The 19,540-nt window shown below is 48.8% G+C and overlaps 2 protein-coding genes across 8 annotated transcripts; one reads left to right on the forward strand and one right to left on the reverse strand.

The window, feature by feature from the left end:
* Positions 1-6,950: 6,950 nt before the first annotated feature.
* On the forward strand, positions 6,951-9,932 carry SDR39U1 (short chain dehydrogenase/reductase family 39U member 1). The gene is made up of 6 exons (XM_081048212.1): positions 6,951-6,989; positions 7,271-7,377; positions 7,462-7,544; positions 7,915-8,036; positions 8,759-8,902; positions 9,179-9,932. Exons 1-6 carry the CDS (start codon positions 6,974-6,976, stop codon positions 9,589-9,591), a joined length of 885 nt encoding a protein of 294 aa, XP_080904338.1. The 5' UTR covers positions 6,951-6,973; the 3' UTR covers positions 9,592-9,932.
* KHNYN (KH and NYN domain containing) lies at positions 8,388-19,476 on the reverse strand. Of its 7 annotated transcripts, none has more exons than XR_013993328.1 (9): positions 18,530-18,750; positions 16,623-17,734; positions 16,355-16,485; positions 16,171-16,267; positions 13,466-13,573; positions 13,160-13,261; positions 12,263-12,621; positions 11,664-11,780; positions 8,388-10,432 (listed from the first exon to the last, which is right to left on the reverse strand). XR_013993328.1 is itself a non-coding variant. In XM_081048211.1 (9 exons), exons 4-9 carry the CDS (start codon positions 17,576-17,578, stop codon positions 12,369-12,371), a joined length of 1,647 nt encoding a protein of 548 aa, XP_080904337.1. In that variant the 5' UTR covers positions 17,579-17,734; positions 17,907-17,964; positions 18,530-18,750; positions 19,337-19,476; the 3' UTR covers positions 11,231-12,368. The 7 variants fall into 7 exon arrangements, 5 of the variants coding, with proteins under 5 accessions (XP_080904337.1, XP_080904336.1, XP_080904333.1 ...); XM_081048211.1 differs by lacking the exon at positions 8,388-10,432 and adding exons at positions 17,907-17,964; positions 19,337-19,476 and having other exon boundaries at positions 11,231-12,621; XR_013993329.1 differs by lacking the exon at positions 8,388-10,432 and having other exon boundaries at positions 11,231-11,780.
* Positions 19,477-19,540: the final 64 nt, after the last annotated feature.

Consider the following 19,540-nt stretch of genomic DNA (forward strand, 5'->3'; position numbering starts at 1 on the left):
GGAGAGACCCCTGACTTCCTGAAGGGCAAATCAGTTACACTTGTCCCTACATCAGATGTGCAGACATAAATTTCTCGTACCTTGTTGTTTGGCTCAGATTTGAATATTTTAACTGCCAAAGTGTCAGATGGACTGCGAGAGCTGCAAAGAGTTTAACTAGTTCAGTTGTTAAAGGAGAGGCTGAGAGGGAGAAGTTGACCCACCCACCCCAGAACCCAAAAGAAAAAGACTTCAAGGCATTTGAGGGGAAACTGAGTGCACTCCAGCAGAGCCTGCTCCCCACCAGCCTCCCTGGAGAGAAAAGAGTGGTTGCTGGGAGCGGGGCGGCCCCGTGTATATCCCCTCTCACAAGGGGCACGAAGGTTGCTCAGGAAGGCATTCCCACCTCACGTCCATGACATTGATCTGTGACATTCCACCTCCTGAATCTGTGATCTAAAGTCATCTAATGTTGCAGAATCTCTTCTCTCTTTCCCCCACCTCCCAAATTCACTGGAAGAAAAGACAGAGCCAGGAAAGAAAGAAGGGGTTGTCAATATCTAGGGTGTGGCTGAAGAGGGGAGCAGTCCCTTGACACCTCAGAGACTCAGCTGAGGTTCCACACAGGAGAATGGTGAATGGGGACCCCTCTCCACTCCTTCTCCAGCAGTAGACACATGTCCCAAGTATGGAGAACACTGCACACCTGACCACATTGGTTGGTTCAGAGATGGACACAAGACAAATCAGTCTAATGAGAGTCCAATGCTGAGATTTTTGCTGGGATTACAAATCAAGAATCCATCCTAGCCATAAGGGGGGAGGGGGAGACAGGGAATCTTCCTGAAAATGAAGACAAACTACATAAAAGACAAGCTGAGAACTAGAAAGATATGGATTCCTAACGACATTATTTGAGCACCTGGATCCAGCCATACAGAAAATCAGTCAGTTTTGAAATATTACCCAAAGTATCTTCTCCTCTCAGTACTTCCTTTTCTCTCCTTTAGAACAAATAAGACAAGCCTTACCTTTGAATCTCAAAATAAAGTTTTTATTCCATATCTAAATAATAGCTGGAAAAGTAGGAGATTCACCTGCAAGATCAAGGTTTTGTGGAGAGAAGAAAATATTAGTGTTCCAACAAGCTGGATCTTGGAAGACTGAGCATAGAATTGTTCTATAATGGAAGAGTCAAAAAAAAAAAAGCAGGATATGACATCAAAGCAGCCGCCCATCACACAGGTTTTCCTGGGCTTGGGGGAGGAGCTAGAAGAGATCGGGAGAGAACAAAATTAGATTATAAATACTGCCTTTGTTCTCTGAGAAGGAACTCTGCTAGAGAGGTAGGGATTGATGCTCAACCCAGAGAAGCAGGAGTACGTGAAAACAACAGGATTGTGCCCAGTCATAGCCAAGAGACTGAAAGCTTCTCAGAGAAACCATAATTGCCCCACAGAGCTTGTGGTGCTTTTAAAATATGTCCAGAAATTCTTTGATACTCCTCCCTTCAAAAGTTAGAGCCAAATTCCCCTCCCCTTGGACTTAATGAATCACTTCTAACAAACAAATTATAGCAAAAGTGACTCGAAATAATACCTTCTGAGACTAGGTTGGTCACCTCGGGCCTTGAGGCTTCACCCTCATTCTCCCTTTCTTAGATCACTTGCTCCTCTCCCGGGAAGCCAGCAGCCATAGTCGTAAGAACGCTCAAGCAGCCCTATGGAGAGCTCCAAGTGGCAAGAAACGAGGTCCCCTGCCAACAGCCATGTGAGTAAGCCATCTAGGAAACGGATCCTGCAAGTCTTTAGATAATTGCAGCCCTAACTGCTGTCTTAACCATGAGAGACCATGAGCCATAACCACGTAGCTAAGCTGCTCCGATTCCTAACCCACAGAAATCGTATAAGAAATATTGTTGTTTCAGTCCACTAAGTTTTGAGATCATTTGTTTACAGCAACATAAAATTAACTGTGCTGGATTGCAGCAAGGTGCCTGGGCAGCAAGGACTGTGGCAGATAACCAAGAGATGAGAATGAGGGGAGACTAACCAAGGCCCACACATGCCATGCTGTTGGCCACAAGACAATCCAAGCGTTCTTGGTGCCTCAGGAAACACTGAGATCAAAGCAAAGATCATGGGTAACAAAAGCAGAAGGGATGATACCCAAAAGCAAGGGTATCAAGAATACTATGTTCAGAGGCCTGGCCTAACCAGCTGTGCCTTGGATGAAAGCAGGCAACACCCAAAGGCCAAATGAGATGAGATTCTTCTGAGCAGGCATTGAGGACTAGATAACAGTGCCTGGACCAAAGCGTCTCCTACGCCCAAGTATGTTGCTGGGAGAAGGAGAAGAGAAGAGGGACACAGCACTCTGAAAGACTAAGAATTTACTCGGAGAAACTGAGTTAACTGAGAAATTATAAACTAGAAATGATGAAGTTACTTAGGTTGGGTAAGTTTATGTTTATTCTATTGCCAAGGAGAAATGTTCATGAGTAACTTCTGTTCAATTATAAAAAATAAAGTTATATTTCTGCACATCTGAGATCTGGCTATAAATTTTAAATCCACTACATGTCTATTTATTATGAAATCTTTCAGACATACGAAAAATACAAAGAAAAACAAAATGGATGCTTATGGACCCACCACCCAGCTTAAGAAATAAGAAGTCCAAGTCCCCTGTATACACCTCCCTGACCACACTCCCACTCTACCTCCCCCAGGGAAATGCTATCCTGAGTTTTCTCATTTTCACTCCTATGCATTCTTCAACTATAAATCTATTTTTCTCCTCAATAAAAAAGTATGATTTTGCCTATTCTTTTAATTAAAGTTTATTGGGGTGACAATTATTAGTAAAGTTACATAGATTTCAGAGGTACAATTCTGTATTACATCACCCATATATCACATTGTGTGTTCACCACCAGAGTCAGTTCTTTCCATCACCATATATTGCAGATTTGGCCTACTTTTAATCTTTAAATACATAGTATCATATTGTAAATACTTTTCTACAACTTCCTTTTTGTTTAATATTATAGTTGTGAGATTCATCCAGATTGAAATTTGTAATTCCAATACATCTAGTTAATTCAATTTCTTGGTTTACATATATTATGGTTACTCATTATTCCTATTATCTTTTGAGCTTTCTAATTGTGTCTAAGTTTTCTTTCTTTTTTTTTTTCCTGGTGTTTTTTGGATGAAATTGTTTTGTTTTCCTAATTTGGAAGTGCACATTTTATTTCTAATATGCATTAGTTGCCCTTAATTTTTTAAATGTGTATTTAACAATTTAATATTACTCAATATTATTATCCTTTCCCCAACAATTCAGCTCTAGTCACATACTTCTCCATTGTTGGTGACTAATATTTTAGCTCTGTTTTCACTTTACCCACACTTATTATTGTTGTTGCTTTATACTGTCAATATTTGTTTATAGTTACCCATTTGTTTACCATTTTGATCATTATTCTCTTGCATTTCATACCTTCCTTTTGAGATCATATTTTTTTTCTGATAAAGTTTAGAAGTCTAATGATGGTAAATGCTCTCATTTTTTGCTTGTCTAAAAGTATCTTTGTTTTACCTTCATTTTTGAATGCCGGTTTGTTGATAAACAATTCTAGGTTGGCAATTGATTTCTTAGCATTTGAAGGCATTATCGTATTACTCCACTGGCTTACATTGTTGTAGTTGAAGTGTCAGTTGTCCATCTAATAGTTATTTCTTTATAGATAATCTGTTTTCTTTCCTGCTGCTTTTAATATCTTTTTTGTCTTTGTTTTTATAGTTTTATTATGATGTGACTAGGTATGGATTTTTTATTCATTCTATTTGAGATTTATTTTGCTTATTGAATCTGATTATTCATATCTTTCATTTGGGGAAGTAATATTCTCTTCAAATATTTTCTGTCCCCTTCTTTTCTGATTGCCAAATATAAAAGAATCTCTCACTTTATCTCCCTTGTCTCTTACCCTCTTTAATATTTTCTACCTCTTTGTCTCTCTGTGCTGCATTCTTGGTAATTTCTTCATATCTAGTTAATCATCTCTTAACCAATGGTAAATCTATTCCCTGCTGCTTAAACTCAGTTATATTTTAAATTTCAATTATTATATTTTTAAATTTTATGAGTTCAAATTGGTTCTCAAGTCTGCTGGAATTTTTTTTTTTTTTTTTTATTAATTAATTTATTTATTAGTTTCAGGTGTACAAAACAAGGTAATACTTAGACGTTCATCATTTATATCCCTCATACTGTGAACCCCCCTCCCCCCATCCACTATCCCTCCGACCTCACACTGAACCATCACATTATATATATAAAATTATAGTTGGCATTCATTAATGTTTAGCTTCTGATGTACAATGCCATGATCAGGTATCCACAGTATCCCTGAGGTGGTCTCCCAAATAGGACGCATGTCCATCGGATACCCAACAAAATCTTTACAACATTATAGAATACCTTCCCCAAATTAATTTTCAAAAGAAAAACCCTGAGGCCATCTTGTGGTTATGCTGGAATTTTTTTGATAGGATCTTATCTCTTTCTCTTTAATGTCTTCGGCTTTCAACATTTTAAACTTGGTAGTTTTATATTCTGTATCTCATTATTCTAATATCTGAAATTATTTTTGATGTAACTCTGCTGTGTGTTGTTTCTACTGACTTGACTCCTCCTGGGAGCAACTTGTTTTCTTGTATGTTTTGTAATTTTGGATTGTGTGCTCATGGATTTTATCTATTGGGATCCTATGAAATCGAAGGAGGATTTATGCACGCTCCTATCTGGAACACTTAAGTTCTTTGATACTAAGTGGGCTTTTTTTAAGTTCACTTTTTCCCTGAGGACATATCCACCAAGAACTTTCTGCAGTAGTCTCAGTCTCAATCTTGCTTGGGTCCCAGGCGTCATCTCCTGTCACCCAAGGCTCAGGGTTACTGCTCAGGGTTACAACCACAAAGCAGCCTCAGTCCCAAGTCATACTTTGTTTTTGGTCTCTGAGGATTTCCTTTATTTTCTAGCTAACTCGGCAATGCTTTTAAGTGGAGATGTGTTAAATTTTATCCAGCATATCCACGAATTTTGCAATGGAAGTTTTTTTAGGATTTATATGCCACCATAGTGTTCCTCCCTCACTCTTAAGAGATCATTCAGCTTGCAATGTGTAGTATAGTTTAGAAACACAAGCAGAAGCAGGGAAACCTATTAAGAAATTATTGCAGAAATTTAGACAAAAGTTTAGACAATAACTGGAAGGAAAGTGGTGGTGGCAGAGAGAGAGAGAAATACATGAATCTAGGTGACATTTAGTACATAAAATTCACAGGGTTTCAGATATTCAAGAACAGATGTCTAGGGGCCAGCCCAGTGGCTCAGGTGGTTGGAGTTCCATGCTACTAACTCCGAAGGCTGCCAGTTGGATTCCCACATGGGCCAGTGGGCTCTCAAACACAAGGTTGCTGGTTCAACTCCCGCAAGGGATGGTGGGCTCTGCCCGCTGCAACTAGCAACGGCAACTGGACCTGGAGCTGAGCTGCGACCTCCACAACTAAGACTGAAGGGACAACAACTTGAACCTGAACAGCACCCTCCACAACTAAGATTGAAAGGACAACAACTTGGAAAAAAGTCCTGGAAGTACACACTGTTCCCCAATAAAGTCCTGTTCCCCTTCCCCAATAAAATCCTTTTTTAAAAAAAAAGAACAGATGTCTAGTGGGAAGCTTTTATAGGAGCCTGGTTCTCGGGAGAGGTTCACGTTGAATACATTTGAGGAGTCTTTGAAAAACTGGTAACTGAATTCGCCAATGTCACTCGGGAGAAAGTGCAGAACGGGAGGGAGGAAGGTCTTAGGAGCCACTTCAAGGAATACCAACACTTTTTAAGACCTTAGAGAGTGAAGCAGGCAACAGAGACTGAAAAAAGCTAGGGGAAAAACCCAGAAGACGGTGTGGCTTTCGCTGAGGCCTTTCCAAAAGGAGGGAGAAGTCAGCAAGCGTCCAGTGATACAGAAGTCAAGAAAAATGACTGAAACCTAGGCATTCTTTTTGGTGACACATGGGAAACGGGATCGTGCCAAGAGGGGCAATGAATGATAGAGACGCGAGTACATGAGGATGTAGAAAATGGGGAAGTTTGACTAGGAAGGAGAGAGAGGACGTGCGCAGAGGAAGACGACGGCCGGAGAGGGGTGAAGACGACGGCCGGAGAGGGGTGAAGACGAGGAAAACTTGAGAATGTTTCAATGACGACAGGAAGGGACCGGAACAGAGAGAAGAAAACATGAAATAAACGGCCGGGTCTAAAGAAATCCATGGAACCTGTGGACGGATTCTTATGGATTTCTGACCCACCAGGCTGACTAGATCTCCAGCATCCGGTGGTTTGAGGAGCTACGGGTTTCAGGTCAAGGGGTGTTTTCCTACACGCAAACCTTCCCTCCGCCGCCGCCTCCCCTTCCCCCACGCCCCCGGATCTATTCCACCACCCGTACCCCAACTCCGGGCTTCCCAGCCTCTCCCCCGAAACCCCCTCCGACTTCCCCACCTCCCACTGCCCCACTCCCTCTACCACCTGCCCCCACGGTCCCGCCCCCCACCCCCCCACCCCCCCACCCCCCACCCCCCACCCTCCCCCCACCCCCCACCCTCTCCCCACCCCCCACACCCTCCCCCCACCCCCCACACCCTCCCCCCACCCCTCCCCCCACCCCTCTCCCCTCCCCCCTCCCCCCACCCTTTCCCCCCTCCCCCCCAACACACACACACACACACACACACACACACACACACACACACACACGGCTTTTGATATGAATTCTTCCGGGGCGCCGGGCAGAGCCACGCCCAGTCTCACTCCTGTCCACCAATTGGAGCGCGCTTCCCGAAAGACGCGGTGCACAGAAGGGTCGCACTCGCGTGGGGGCGGGGCTCTACATCTCGCGCAGGCGCATTAGGTCGTGGTAGCTATGCGGGTGCTTGTGGGTGAGGGAGGGCAGAAAGGGAGAGTGGGGGGCGGGTTTCTGGAAAGATTGAGCCAGAGATTGAAGGCTGGGTGGCCTCCGAAGGAGGGCACTCCCTCGTGCACAGGCTGCCCGGCCCTGGCCTCGTAGCCCGAGGAGCCGAATCTCCCTAGTCCCTGTGACCCGTGTCACCTGTGCATCGCGGGGAGGGAGCGAGAGAGCAGTTTGGGGTCAGAAGAGGGGCCACGTGCGGGGACGGAAGGCGCCCCCCGGGAGGATAAACACCTCGTATTTTCCGATCAGGTGGCGGGACGGGCTTCATTGGGACAGCCCTAACTCAACTTCTGAAAGCCAGAGGCCACGAAGTGACACTGGTCTCCCGAAAGCCCGGGCCAGATCGGATTACGTGGGTATGTCGATGCTCTGGAAGGGGCGGGGGGAGGCCTGGTTTGGCCACGCAGGGCGGGGCGCGCACCGTGTGCTTTCTCTGACAGGATGAGCTCGCCACGTCGGGGCTGCCCCGCTGCGATGCCGCTGTCAACCTGGCCGGAGAGAACATCCTCAACCCTCTCCGAAGGTCAGTCCGGGCCCTAAAACTGAAATCCTTCAGCGCAGAGGCAGGAGAGGAAAGGACTCTGGTGAGACCCTGAGATGTGAAGAATGGAGCTGCCACATGGAGAACTAAACCTATATCCCGCATTACTTATCCCTGCCCCCTCTTCCCTGCCCACCCGCCCTTGACCCACACCGCCAGTTGACTTTCGTCCTCACTCATAACTCAGGATGCCCAAAAAACGATATGCTTTTTCCCTCTACAGGACAGATGGCCCATTCCTCTAAGCCACAATGCAGGGTTTTACTAGAAATGGATAGGGACAGGCCCCCGGGAAAGAGAAGGGATATGTGCATGTATATATTTAGTGGCTTATTTCCCGTTTCTCCTGCAGGTGGAATGAAGTCTTCCAAAAAGAGGTTCTCAGCAGCCGCTTGGAGACCACCCGCATACTGGCTAGAGCCATCACCAAGGCGGCACAACCCCCCCAGGCCTGGGTTTTAGTTACAGGTGTAGGTATGCCCCAAATCACCAATCCCTTACATTAGCCAGGGGAAGGGAGTACACAGTGAGGGAGCACCTGGAGCCCTTCTAGCTATACATGTACAGAGTGCTGGTCTTCTTCTTAGGCCCTTGATCCATATATGTTTCTCCTGACCTTTAGGTACTTTCACTGAGAAACAGGGACCCTCAGAGAAAAAGAGGGGAGTGGCACTGCTCCCAGTGCCAGGAAAAATCCCCAGTCCCAACTCCTTTGCTTCTCACAACACAATTCTTTAGGAACAGAATTTCTGATTCTTGTATTTCACCTTTGGGACTAAATAATTGCAAACAATTTTGGCACATACACCAGCCACTGAGTGTTTTACATATTACAGCATTTAATCTCACAAGAATTCTATGAGGTAGGTACTATTATTCCCATTTTAAAGATGCAAAAATTCTGCACAGAAAGGTTATGGTAAAGCTGAGATTAAAACTCAGTCAGCCCACACTTTTATTCTTAACCACTATACTGTAGCAGCCTCTCAGCTTAGTTCTGCAGGTAAGGATAAGAGTTACTCCAGGGCAGTAACAGGTCAGCTCATGGAGAAGCTCAAGAGGAAAACATCTGCAGCTGTCTTCCTATAGGGAGATCCCAAGAGCCAAGGAGGATTAGGCCAAGGGGGAGCCTTGACTACAAAAGACCGGGCAGGACCTAGGACAACAAGGGCAAACAAGTGCTGTTCCACCCACAGCTTACTACCAGCCCAGCCTGACTGCTGAGTATGACGAGGACAGCCCAGGAGGAGATTTTGACTTTTTCTCCAACCTCGTAACCAAATGGGAAGCTGCAGCCAGGCTTCCTGGAGATTCTACACGCCAGGTGGTGGTGCGCTCTGGTGAGAACCAGGGACGTGTGTATCAGGCAGGACTGGAACATTTTCTCTGAGCTGGGTGAGTGGGGTGATAAAGGGAGCTGAGCTTAGAGTGAGGATACCACCACTTCTGGCCAACCTGCAGATGGGAGGATTGGAAGTCCTGAGGAGAACCATACCCCTCATCTACTAGAGCTAAGCCAGCATGGGGAAAGAGCAAGGAATGGGAAATGGGGAGGAAGAGTGGGGCTGCCTGGAGACTGAGGGGCCTCCCTGTACCATCCTTCTTGCCTGCTCTAGGGGTTGTGCTCGGCCGTGGGGGCGGTGCCATTGGTCACATGCTATTGCCTTTCCGCCTGGGCCTGGGGGGCCCCATCGGCTCAGGCCACCAGTTCTTCCCCTGGATTCACATCGGGGACCTGGCAGGAATCCTGGCCCATGCCCTTGAAGCAAGCCACGTGCAGGGGGTCCTGAACGGAGTGGCTCCAGCCTCCACCACTACAAATGCTGAGTTTGCTCAGGCCTTGGGCACAGCCCTGGGCCGTCCAGCCTTCATCCCTCTCCCCAGCACCGCTGTACAAGCTATCTTTGGGCGAGAACGTGCCATCATGCTGCTGGAGGGCCAGAAAGTGGTCCCACGGCGGACACTGGCCACTGGCTACCAGTATTCTTTTCCAGAGCTGGAGGCCGCCTTGAAGGAAATCGTCGCCTAAGTGGGGAGGCTCATGGCAGGGCCCACGGCCTATCCCTCAACAGAGATTTCCAGTTAGCAACTGAATAGACTCAGGTTCTCCTCTACTTAAGACCTGAAAGCATCTGGTTCTTCCTCTCCATCCTTTCTTTCTTGTTGTTCTATTGGTCCACCTATTTAACTAAGAGACTGTCCAGTTTCAAGGATGCAGTCTCAGCAAGTCCTTTTAAAGTCCTCTTCAACTCCTTGTAAAAGAATTTCCAAGTTTGGTTTCCCTACAGGTCCCATTCCTTCCCCATTTCTCCTTTTTGCTGTATAGTGAATGCTCTACAGTTTAGGCAATAAAGATAAATTACCTCTCTAGCTTCGGCTCATCTCTTTGGCCTCCATTCTCCTGGAATTTATTTCAAGTTATGACACCCTAGCTGACTCTTTCCCCTATGTGGGGTTTTGAAAGCTATAATCGGTAACATCTTCCTTCTTGGTCCTTCCATTTCCAAAAGAGCTGGTAACAAATTTGGGGCATGAGGTTATGATAAAAGGTAAAGACTAGAAGATGAGAAGTGATCGGTTCCCAGTGTGTTCTTTGCTCAGCCTGCATACTTGTTCACACAGTGCCATTAGGATGCCAGCAGAGATGAGGCCCAAGTCGAGGACAGCCTGCAGTCGATCACGGAATGGCAGTCAGTTAATACAGCAGTCACACGCTGGTCCCAGTTCATCACGCTGTAGGACAAAGCCAACGTTCCGGTCTGGAAGAAGCTTAGGACTTGCCTCTCATCTGACTGAGGCCACTTCAGTCAACCAAGGTTCCCAGCACAGAGACAGAAGATACCTCTGGCCCTACTGCACACCCACCAGCACTGAAAGTGAAAGGGGCAAGGAACATATCAAAAACTACAAACTCAACCCTATTAGGGAAAAAAAGTCCCAAGTGTTCATCTAAGACCCTCTTCTTTTACCTACCCTGGTATCTGCCACAACTTGACCAGCAGTTTCCCTGGCCACTAAACCAGGCATATGAACCATTCTGTTCTCTTCCGAGGGGACTGAGTCACTGTCACCTCCCTGACTAGCCTCTCTTGAACACACCTGCCCCCAGCCCAAGTCCACAGGGTCTAGTAGTACACATCACCAACAGGGAGGAGGGCGTGAAGACACTGGGAAGGGCCCCTCCATCAGCACTCAGCTCCCCCCGTGGCTGGAATGAGGAGTTGGAGTGGCAGTACACACAGACACACCATGCTGCTCGGAGAGCAGCAGCCAGAGCCTGAAAAGGATCGTTGCAGGGACTTCTGCAGGCCCAGACAGCACAGAACCCTGTGCCACCTGTCCCCCTTTATCTGGTCTGGGACTCTGGGTTGACTGGCCCTGTATTATTCCTGGGGGAGTGACCAACATAAGGCAGAAGTGCACGTTGGGGGCTACACTAAAGGAAGGACTACTAATAATGTCCACAGAAGGAATGCGCTACCTTGGAGGTAGACAGTTCCCAGGCAAGGGAGGACGTCAGGCAGATAAAGGACAATGACCTGCAGGAATCAGGGTGGAATGTCCTAATGGGACAGGAGTTGGTCTGATTCTTCCATTTCCATTTTCCAGATAAGTGGTTTGTCTAGATACGATCTCTAACCCCATCCACATACACACACACACAAAGTAAAAGTGGGCCTCGCTTTATGCAACATACGTGTACTGTAGAGAAAATGCTAGGGTCTGATCACATTAACATTGTCACTGCAGAACATGGCTTCATTGGTTTGGTGACTGGGTAACACCTCAGCAAGTGCATGGAACCAGGGACTTTCGGACACATTCGTTAATCTGTAAACTTGAATACAACAGGAGAGCTGCCATTGTGAGGAACCCTGAGAGTATTTTGGTAATGCAAACAGTCACCCCTTACTGTTTTGTAAATGTGGATTTGGGGGTTACCAAAAGGGATGCAGCCATTATAGGGCACATCAGAATGAGGGTGCAGTGTTGAAATTGAGGGCACAAGCCCTGGGGACAGAGGACCCTCAGTTCTCTGAGCGAGGTTTTGGTTCAGAAGCCTGTACAGCCACAAACACACCTGAGACTTGGTCCAAGTACCTTTCCTCCAAGGAGCCCTCCTCCATGTTCTCACGTCTCTTTCCAACAGGTATTTTTACGTCTGATTTATAGGCAGAAGTAAAGGCCACGCAGCTCCATCAAGGTCACATACAGGCACTGCTGAGACCAGAAGCCAAGTTTCCTTCTGCCTTCCCCACCAGCTCCCTGCTGTTCCCCTGTGACCCAGACCCCTAGCCTTTCCAGGGCCCAGCATTCCCTCCAAGGTTCCCAGGAGCCCAGCCAAGCCTGGGAACCATCCAAAGCAGCAGCCAGGGAGAGGAAAGGCTCAGCTTCCTTGCCATCGTTCTTCATTCCCCTCCCGCCCACCCTAGCCTCCAGCCCCAGCTCAGCTTCTAGAAGCCAGCAGTCCCAATCTCCAGGACCTACCCTCTTCAGCAGCCCTCACTCCCTACAGAAACCCTGTGCTATGGCAAGGTTGAGAAGTTAAGGCTGAGGAGAACCTCTTGAGAGCTGGCTGAGGTCCTGACTCAAGGGGAGATCAGGTCACTTTATAGACTTGTCCCCAAAGTGCACCAGGCAGGAGCATTCCCCACACTCAAATGCTCTTCCTCAGTGCTTCCCTAACCCAGTGCACTAACTTAAAGTGGGTCTCGGTCAGGGTCTGAGCAGCACAGGGACCCTCGAAGGGGCTGAGCTGGGTGAGGCTGGAGCTGACAAGGTGGCAGCCACTCAGGCAGGTGACGCTCAAAAGTTGAGACTGAGCAGGGCCTCCGAAAGCTGGTTGATGTCCCGGCAGTAAGGCTCCCGCTGCAAGATGAAGTCCACCTTGTGATCCTGGCCCCAAAACACCTCCAGCAGCTGGCGCCGGAGCCGCTCCGTCTCCCGGGTCTTCCGAATGCCACCACTGCCTTTTTCCTCCTCTTCTCTCCCCTGCTGCTGATTACCGTGTTCCGCGAAGCCCCTGGAAGGATGCTGAGCCTTAGAAGACCCTTGTGCCCTAGGAAGAAGCAGAGAGAACAGAATAGCTGATGCGCCTCCTGGGGAGCAGTTAGAGCTCTGTGGGCCTCCCAGGGCTCCACTGCCCTTAACCACCCTATTCCTGGCTCTGAAGTTCCCCAAGCTGACCACTGAGGGGCAGTGTCAACCCACTTCCAAAGGGGAGACAGACAGTTCATGGAACCAGAAAGATGAACCCTGCCACAATTATGATCTATTCTAGTCTAATAAACGAATCACTCCATTGTCCAGCAGAGGGCGTGCTAAATACAAGTGGCTGTAAGTAAAAACAACCATGTTCCAAATAATTCCAGCAAACACACTGACAAGGGGAAATAGAAAGCAGAAGCTTCCTCCCGCCCAGCCTTGGAGGGTCTGTGTCAGGATTCCCAGTGAAACAGTTAAAATTCAAGCACAAGGCAACCTAAATCACTACAGAATTAAGGCAGCCCAGATGGAGGTCACACTTTCCCCCAAGTCTCCAGGTCTGCAAGAGGGGGCCAGGGCTGGGGGCTACCTCGGGGACTCTGAGGCATTACCTGACTGGCTTCTTCAGGAACTCATCCAGCATGGGGCCATTCCGCCCCAACGGGTCATCAGGGACCATAAAGAGGTTTCCCACAAAGGTGAAGGGCAGCAGGCTGGACAGGGACAGAATGTATGGTCACAAAGGGGCCCCTGCACACCTCCCAGACAGCTGAGACCAACTCCACCAGAAGCTGTCAGCTACCATCCTTCCAACCAACACCAAGCCCCTTCCCAGAATCCTCACCCAGTGGCAGGACATAACTTGTTTTAGAGGAAGGTCTGAGTCCAAGCCCTTTTCTCAGGGGAAGCCCCCTCACCGCTCTCTGATAATTGCCATCCACTTCTCGGACTCCTCTGCCAGGTCCCGGAACTGGTCATTGGAGACTATGATCCCGTCAGTCTCTTCAGCCAACTTCACCATGAACCTGTCTCAAAAACCAAAGCAACATCCGGGATTCTCCAAAGCCCCAACCCCAAAAAGTGCTATCGACTCCCATGACCCACTTCTGGTGATAGAGATCCTCTCCTCCTCCAGCCCCCACCTTGACCCAGCCGGCAGGGGTCTGACTGGAAACAGGTGCCATGGTTAGAGAGGAACCAGACAAATCCAACGTGGAATCCAAAGAACATTCCCACCACTCACCACAATCCTCCACTTAACACTTTAGGCATGGTTGGTAAGACAGTAAGATCTGGCCCTGGCTCTGTCTTCTTCCACTCTACTCCAACAATCAGTCACAAATCCATTATGTATTTCCCCTGAAAAGTTTTCCACTCTGCCTCCTTCCTTTCCATTCCCACCATTCCCACCTTAGCTATTCGGACATTGCAAATGAGACACTGCATAGCCTCCTGATAAAGAGGTCCCCCACCTCCTGCCATTTACCACCCTCCCCCAAGAGAACATGCCCTTCCCCTATACTACTCTTCCTCTCTTGCCCTTTATCTACTTGAATAAAGTCCACATGCCCAGGCCTGGCAGTTAAGCCTCTCTAGAACCCAGCTCCAGCCACCGTTATGGCCTTCTTCCTCCTGGTATTCCCAAAGCGACTCTCAACTAGTGCCAAAATCAATGATCAGATTACATCTTGTTCCCCAAACATGCCCTGTGCTCTCTTCCATGTTTCTCAAACTATTCCCTCCATCTGGAAGGTGCTTCCCAAACCTCACTAACGAACAGAATCACCGGGGGAGATTTAAAAAAGAGATGCCTAGGCCCAACTTGAGTCAGCCTGATTCCGTTAAAACTGAGGTAGGACTCATAAAGAGGTATGTGGGGATCTTTTTAAACAGGTTTAGAAACCATGAGATCCAACCCATCCCATGTCCCTGTCTCAACAAAACTCACAAATCCCTCCCTCCCCAGAAAATCCCAGCCAGAAGGGGGCTCTCTTTCCTCCAAGTTCCTGTAGTGTTTGATGTATAGTTTCTTTTGGCTCTTTCAAGTCCAATTCCCAGCATTCCCGCCTCCTTCTGCAGGCCACCCACCTAGCACTAAGTGGGCAGTCATTGTGTGAAAGGCAGTGTGGTACAGAGGGGACTAGTAATCAGGACTGGGTGTGACAGATGTCCGGTTCAGAGTTCTGTCTGGGAAACAAATTAAGGAGATGACATGCAATTGCATATGGTATCCTATGACATAGAAAAGGTATTATCAGGTTAAGCACATGTGACCATTATCATGACACATCGTACGTTGTTCAGCAGCATTCATTCAGCAGCCCTATGCTGTGCACCGTGTATTTGTCACTGTACCTAGGCATAATTCCAAACTCCTATTGTGCTGTCTTCCTACAGAGACCTATACAACTACACAGACACGTGCCTTCAAAACTCATTACAACTGACTCGATCTTCAGTTTCAGTTCTGTGTCAATGCTGGTGTGGAAAGAATGTTCCATATCTTGGATAATCTGTGAAATCCAGACATAAAACAATAGCATCGGGAGAAAGTGAACTGAACTACCTTTTTGTAGAATACCATTTACTTGTTAGGGAGAAAAAGTTAAGTATTTAAAAAGACAAAATGTATCATCGGTATGGTTTGGAAACTAGCTTTTTATTTAAAACTGAAAATCCTAGAGAATAAAGAACTTGTAGTTGTAAAACGTTTTAATTTCTTAGCTTTTAAAATCTGCCCATTTCCCACACCGTGTGTATACCCTGAGGGGATGTGCCCTGTGTTTTTCATTTAAACTATCTCGCAGCTTTAAGTTCTCATTTTCGTCATTTGGTAGCCTTTGCCAAGAGAATTAACCACTCCTACCCTCGGGTCCATTTCTGTACCACAGAGATAAGACCCTCTGCCACACTTGATTGGGTCCATGAATAGTTAAGGAATATCACCGTACTCTTGCCTAGCACCTTGAATGAGGCAAGCACATACCTTACCTTCTTTTCACATTCACAAGGAACATAAATAAATGGTAGAGGGTCCTGAGACAAGAGGTTAAGAGACTGGTCCACAGTCAGAGTCAATGAGTAATGCAACACGAAGCTCCAATTCAGATCTTCAAATTCTAAATTCAGTGATCTCTATTATACCATGTTTTATTTATATTTTGATTTATGTTACTATGCATGGATTGTGTTTCTTCATTTGATTTATTTTGAACATTTACTCTGGTTTTTCCAAGATGTTGGGGGATTTCTCTACGTGTTTGGAAATTTAGGTTGTAAGAAGGCATTTGTCAGCTATTCATGTCATCAGCTTTCCCATCCTTGCATTAAACCAGTATTTTCTAGACAGTAAGGTACTATATACATACGAAGCATCATTTAGTTTGATAAATGAAAGATGATAAATTTAGTTTGATAAATGAAAGACAAACACATTTGTCCACCATCCATCTTATCTCACCTGGTTTACCTAACCAGTCATGGGCACACAGAGAATAACTGGCCCTTTGCCCGGCTACCCAGGCTTAGAGACAGTGCAAAGGGTCATGAGTTTCTGTCTCTCCCTCGATCTCCCACTGGGCTCCTTGAATATCAAGCCTAGGACCAGGAGAGAAATAAGTACCTGTCATCATAGGAGGAGATCCTCTTGCCATCCATGACTCGGGAAGGAGTGAGGGAGAGCAGGCTGAGGGAGTAGAGCTTCTGTAGGAAGTGACCCTCTAGAGAAACAGAGGGGCACAACACAGTTATCCTCACGGTGGAAGCAGGGCCTAGCCCAGGACACAAAAGACCGGGCACAAACTCACCTCTGACCTTGGCATCCTTACTGAAGCGCCACTGAGGCACAAAGACGGTTATGTCCCGGTGGCCACGGTCCCAGAAGTACTGCACAGCAATGGCGATGCCCCGGCTAGAGAAGTAATGCTGGAGGCCGTGCCTGCAGTGGGAAGGGGTCGGCAAGCTGGGGCCCCAGAGCAGGAGGGCCTGACAGCCTAGATGCAGTGCTCGCCCCTCAGCACATGGCCCCAACATGAATAAAACTGCCCGTCTCCCCCTTCCCCACTGGGTACTCACACCATGGCTACGTTGCTGCCATCAATGACAATATGGCGGAGATCTGGCTGGCCAGGTACATTGGCAAGACACAGGGTGAAAGGATCCTGCAGGGCCTCCTGGAAACGCTGAGTGCCAGTCACCAAGTTGCCCCCCCGGGTGCCTCGTTTCCACGGAGACCCCCGACCTCGAGCCACAACCTGCTGCTTGTCTGCCCTGTCTCCTCGGTCTCCACAGTGCCACGGGGGTTCAGGTGCAGGTGGGGGGCTAGGCACTCTAGGAGGTGAGGCCTCCCCATTGTGGAGCCGCTGGAGGAGAGAGGCTCCCCGGGGTTGTGCTGCCCTCTGACAGGGGCCCTGGGCACCAGAAGACTCACCCTGGACACAGAACCTTCCACTTTCCTGAGGCACCCCCTCCTTTCCCAAGGTTTTCCCCTTCAGGAGGCCTGCTTGCCTTGCCTCTCCTCCCCCTGACTGTGACCTAAAGGCCACTTCTCTTTCCCAGGCCTCTTCCCCAGGCAGCTCCTTCCACCCCAAATCCATCTCCCTGGGACCACCCTGCTTCCCTCCCTCCTTCTCCATAGCATGTCTCTCTCCCCTTGACTCTTGCCACCCCATAGGTCCAGTGTCCAGGGACTCCCTGCCTTCACCCAGGAGAGCTCCAACTCCCTGGTACTGAGCACCCAGCAGACCTGGGCTCCCCCCCTCCCAAGAGGGAAGTGCTTGGGGCCCCTGCCCCCTGGATGCCTCCTGCACAAGGCTCAGCAGTTCCTCCTGGATAGCCAGGGGCAGCTGCAGCAGGGCTTCTCTGTGGGCATCCTCCCGGGGCTGCAACAGGGCACAGAAGTCTCTCAGCACTCCAGCACACTGAGAGGCTCCAGGGGATGGCCCTGGCTGAAAGTCCCAGGTCAGCTGCTTCACCAGCTCCTCCACTCGGCTCTGAGCCATGACGAAGGCCTCGGTCAGGCCACTGACCATGAGAGAGCCGGGTTCCCTAGGTACCAGGTGGGCTGACGTGCTCCAGACCAGGCAATCAAGGAAGAAGCCCTGGGCCCCCAAAAAGATGCAGTGTAGTTTGGGTGGGTAGTGGATTTCATCCTGTAGCTCCGGGCTACAGAGACCCTTCAGGTACTCCTGGGGGGAAAAAGGGGAAGGTAGGAAAAAAAGAGACTGCTGGAATATTAAGTGGCCTAGTAGCCCCTGCAGGCTCATTGCTCTCCCCTGAGCTCCAGGATGCCTGGGCAGAGCAATGGAGCCCCACAGATCCTGACAAAGGTGGGGGTTAAAAAGGGATCAAGAATCTCACTTTTTTCTCTTTCCAGGTGACAGCCTGTGGCTAGTATTTCCATGTAGAACTCCACTCACTTTAAGATATAATTATAATTATTTGGTTACAAGACTGTCTCTCTAAATATTTACATGTGTATGTGTGTTGTATATTTCCATCATAATGATCACCATTGCTAACTTTTACTGAACTCATGCTTTATCTCATTCAAGCTTTATCTCATAAGCCTAATGAGGTAGATAGTATTATTCACATTTTATAGGTAAGAAAATTGAGACTCAGGTCACAGGGCTGGTAGGTGGTGGGGCTGTACTGGAACCCAGGCCTGGCCTCCCACCCTACAGTGAATTCCTTGGTGGGGCCTTCTTGCCCAGCCAGATTGTCTCTGCTTTCCCAAAGAACGCAAACTGATTTGAATTGAATCACTTGTCTGTTCAAGTACTGGCAGAAGCTGGGTCATCACAGCAGAAATGAAACCAAAACTCCAAATACAAAGTTGGAAAGTCTCTCAAAGCTCAGGACTACTGACTGAGGTTGCCAGTAAGACAAGCAAGGAGTGGAGATCCTCCCCAGGCCCTCCTCTCCCCAGCCTCTGAGTGGAGGAGGCATTGTTCCCGGAATGGTCAGGGAGGGGCTTTCACCTTGGCTCTGCTGGCATTCTCCTTGGGGCCCTCCAGCTGCAGCCAGATGTGAGGGTTCTCCGGACAGTCCTTCGGGAGGACGCTCATCCCTACGCGGAAGATGCGCTCCACGTGGGGTTGCTGCCGCTGCACCTTGTCCTCGGCCTCCGCAGACACGGCAAAACGGTCAGGGGACGCGGAGCCAGCCCCCCAGGTAGGCATGGCTGCTTGGCCACCCAGCCCTGGAAGTAGGAAAGGCAGCTCAGAGCCTCGCCGACCCCTCAACCCAAATCTTGGTCTCCAGGCCAAAACCAGCTATCGCACCTAGTTACCGATCTGGTAAACACCCCAGGAGATTTCGGGCCATCTTCGGGATAGGAAGAGAATGTCAGATTAAAGGGACACAGGCCTTCCCTGGAGAGGAAGTCGTGGATAAACAAGACTGTCTCTGGGATGGGCGTCTGGCCTTTGGAAAAGGATGACCACAGCCCTGAGCAGGAAGCGGGGTCGGGGGCTCCAGCTCGCTCTGGGGCCATTAGAAGTGGAAGGATGACGAAAGAGCCCTCTTCTCGGGAGATTCTGCAATCACCGGGTCCAAGACGGCCTCTTAAAGATGGATCCTCACCAGGGTTTGAACTGGGCTGTCCTCTGAGATCCCTCGTCTGCCATTTCCAAGGTTCTAGCCACTCTCACCCCTCCCCCTCCCTCTGCTGCCATCCCCTCGGTCGCGCCAAGCGCCCCACCCAGGGCCCAGGGGTCGAACCGAGCCCCGCCCCCGGCGGCGCTCAGCACTGCGGCCTTCGGCTCCCGCGGCCCGGGCGCGCATACCCGCCTCGGCCGCCCGTTGTGGCCTCTCCTGCCGGTGCCTCTAGGTGCCCGCCGGCCCCAGCTTCGCCCGCGCCCCCGGCCCTGGGGAGAAAGGCGGGGGGCTCGAATCTGGGCGGGCCTTCCCGGGTTTCTCACCCAACGGGGACCTCTCTTCTCCACATCTCGAACTGTTTTTTGAGTCACTTCCTGGCCCGGGGCGGAGTC

Source organism: Rhinolophus hipposideros (genome assembly GCF_964194185.1).
Source record: "Rhinolophus hipposideros genome assembly, chromosome: 5".
Lineage (NCBI taxonomy): Eukaryota > Metazoa > Chordata > Mammalia > Chiroptera > Rhinolophidae > Rhinolophus > Rhinolophus hipposideros.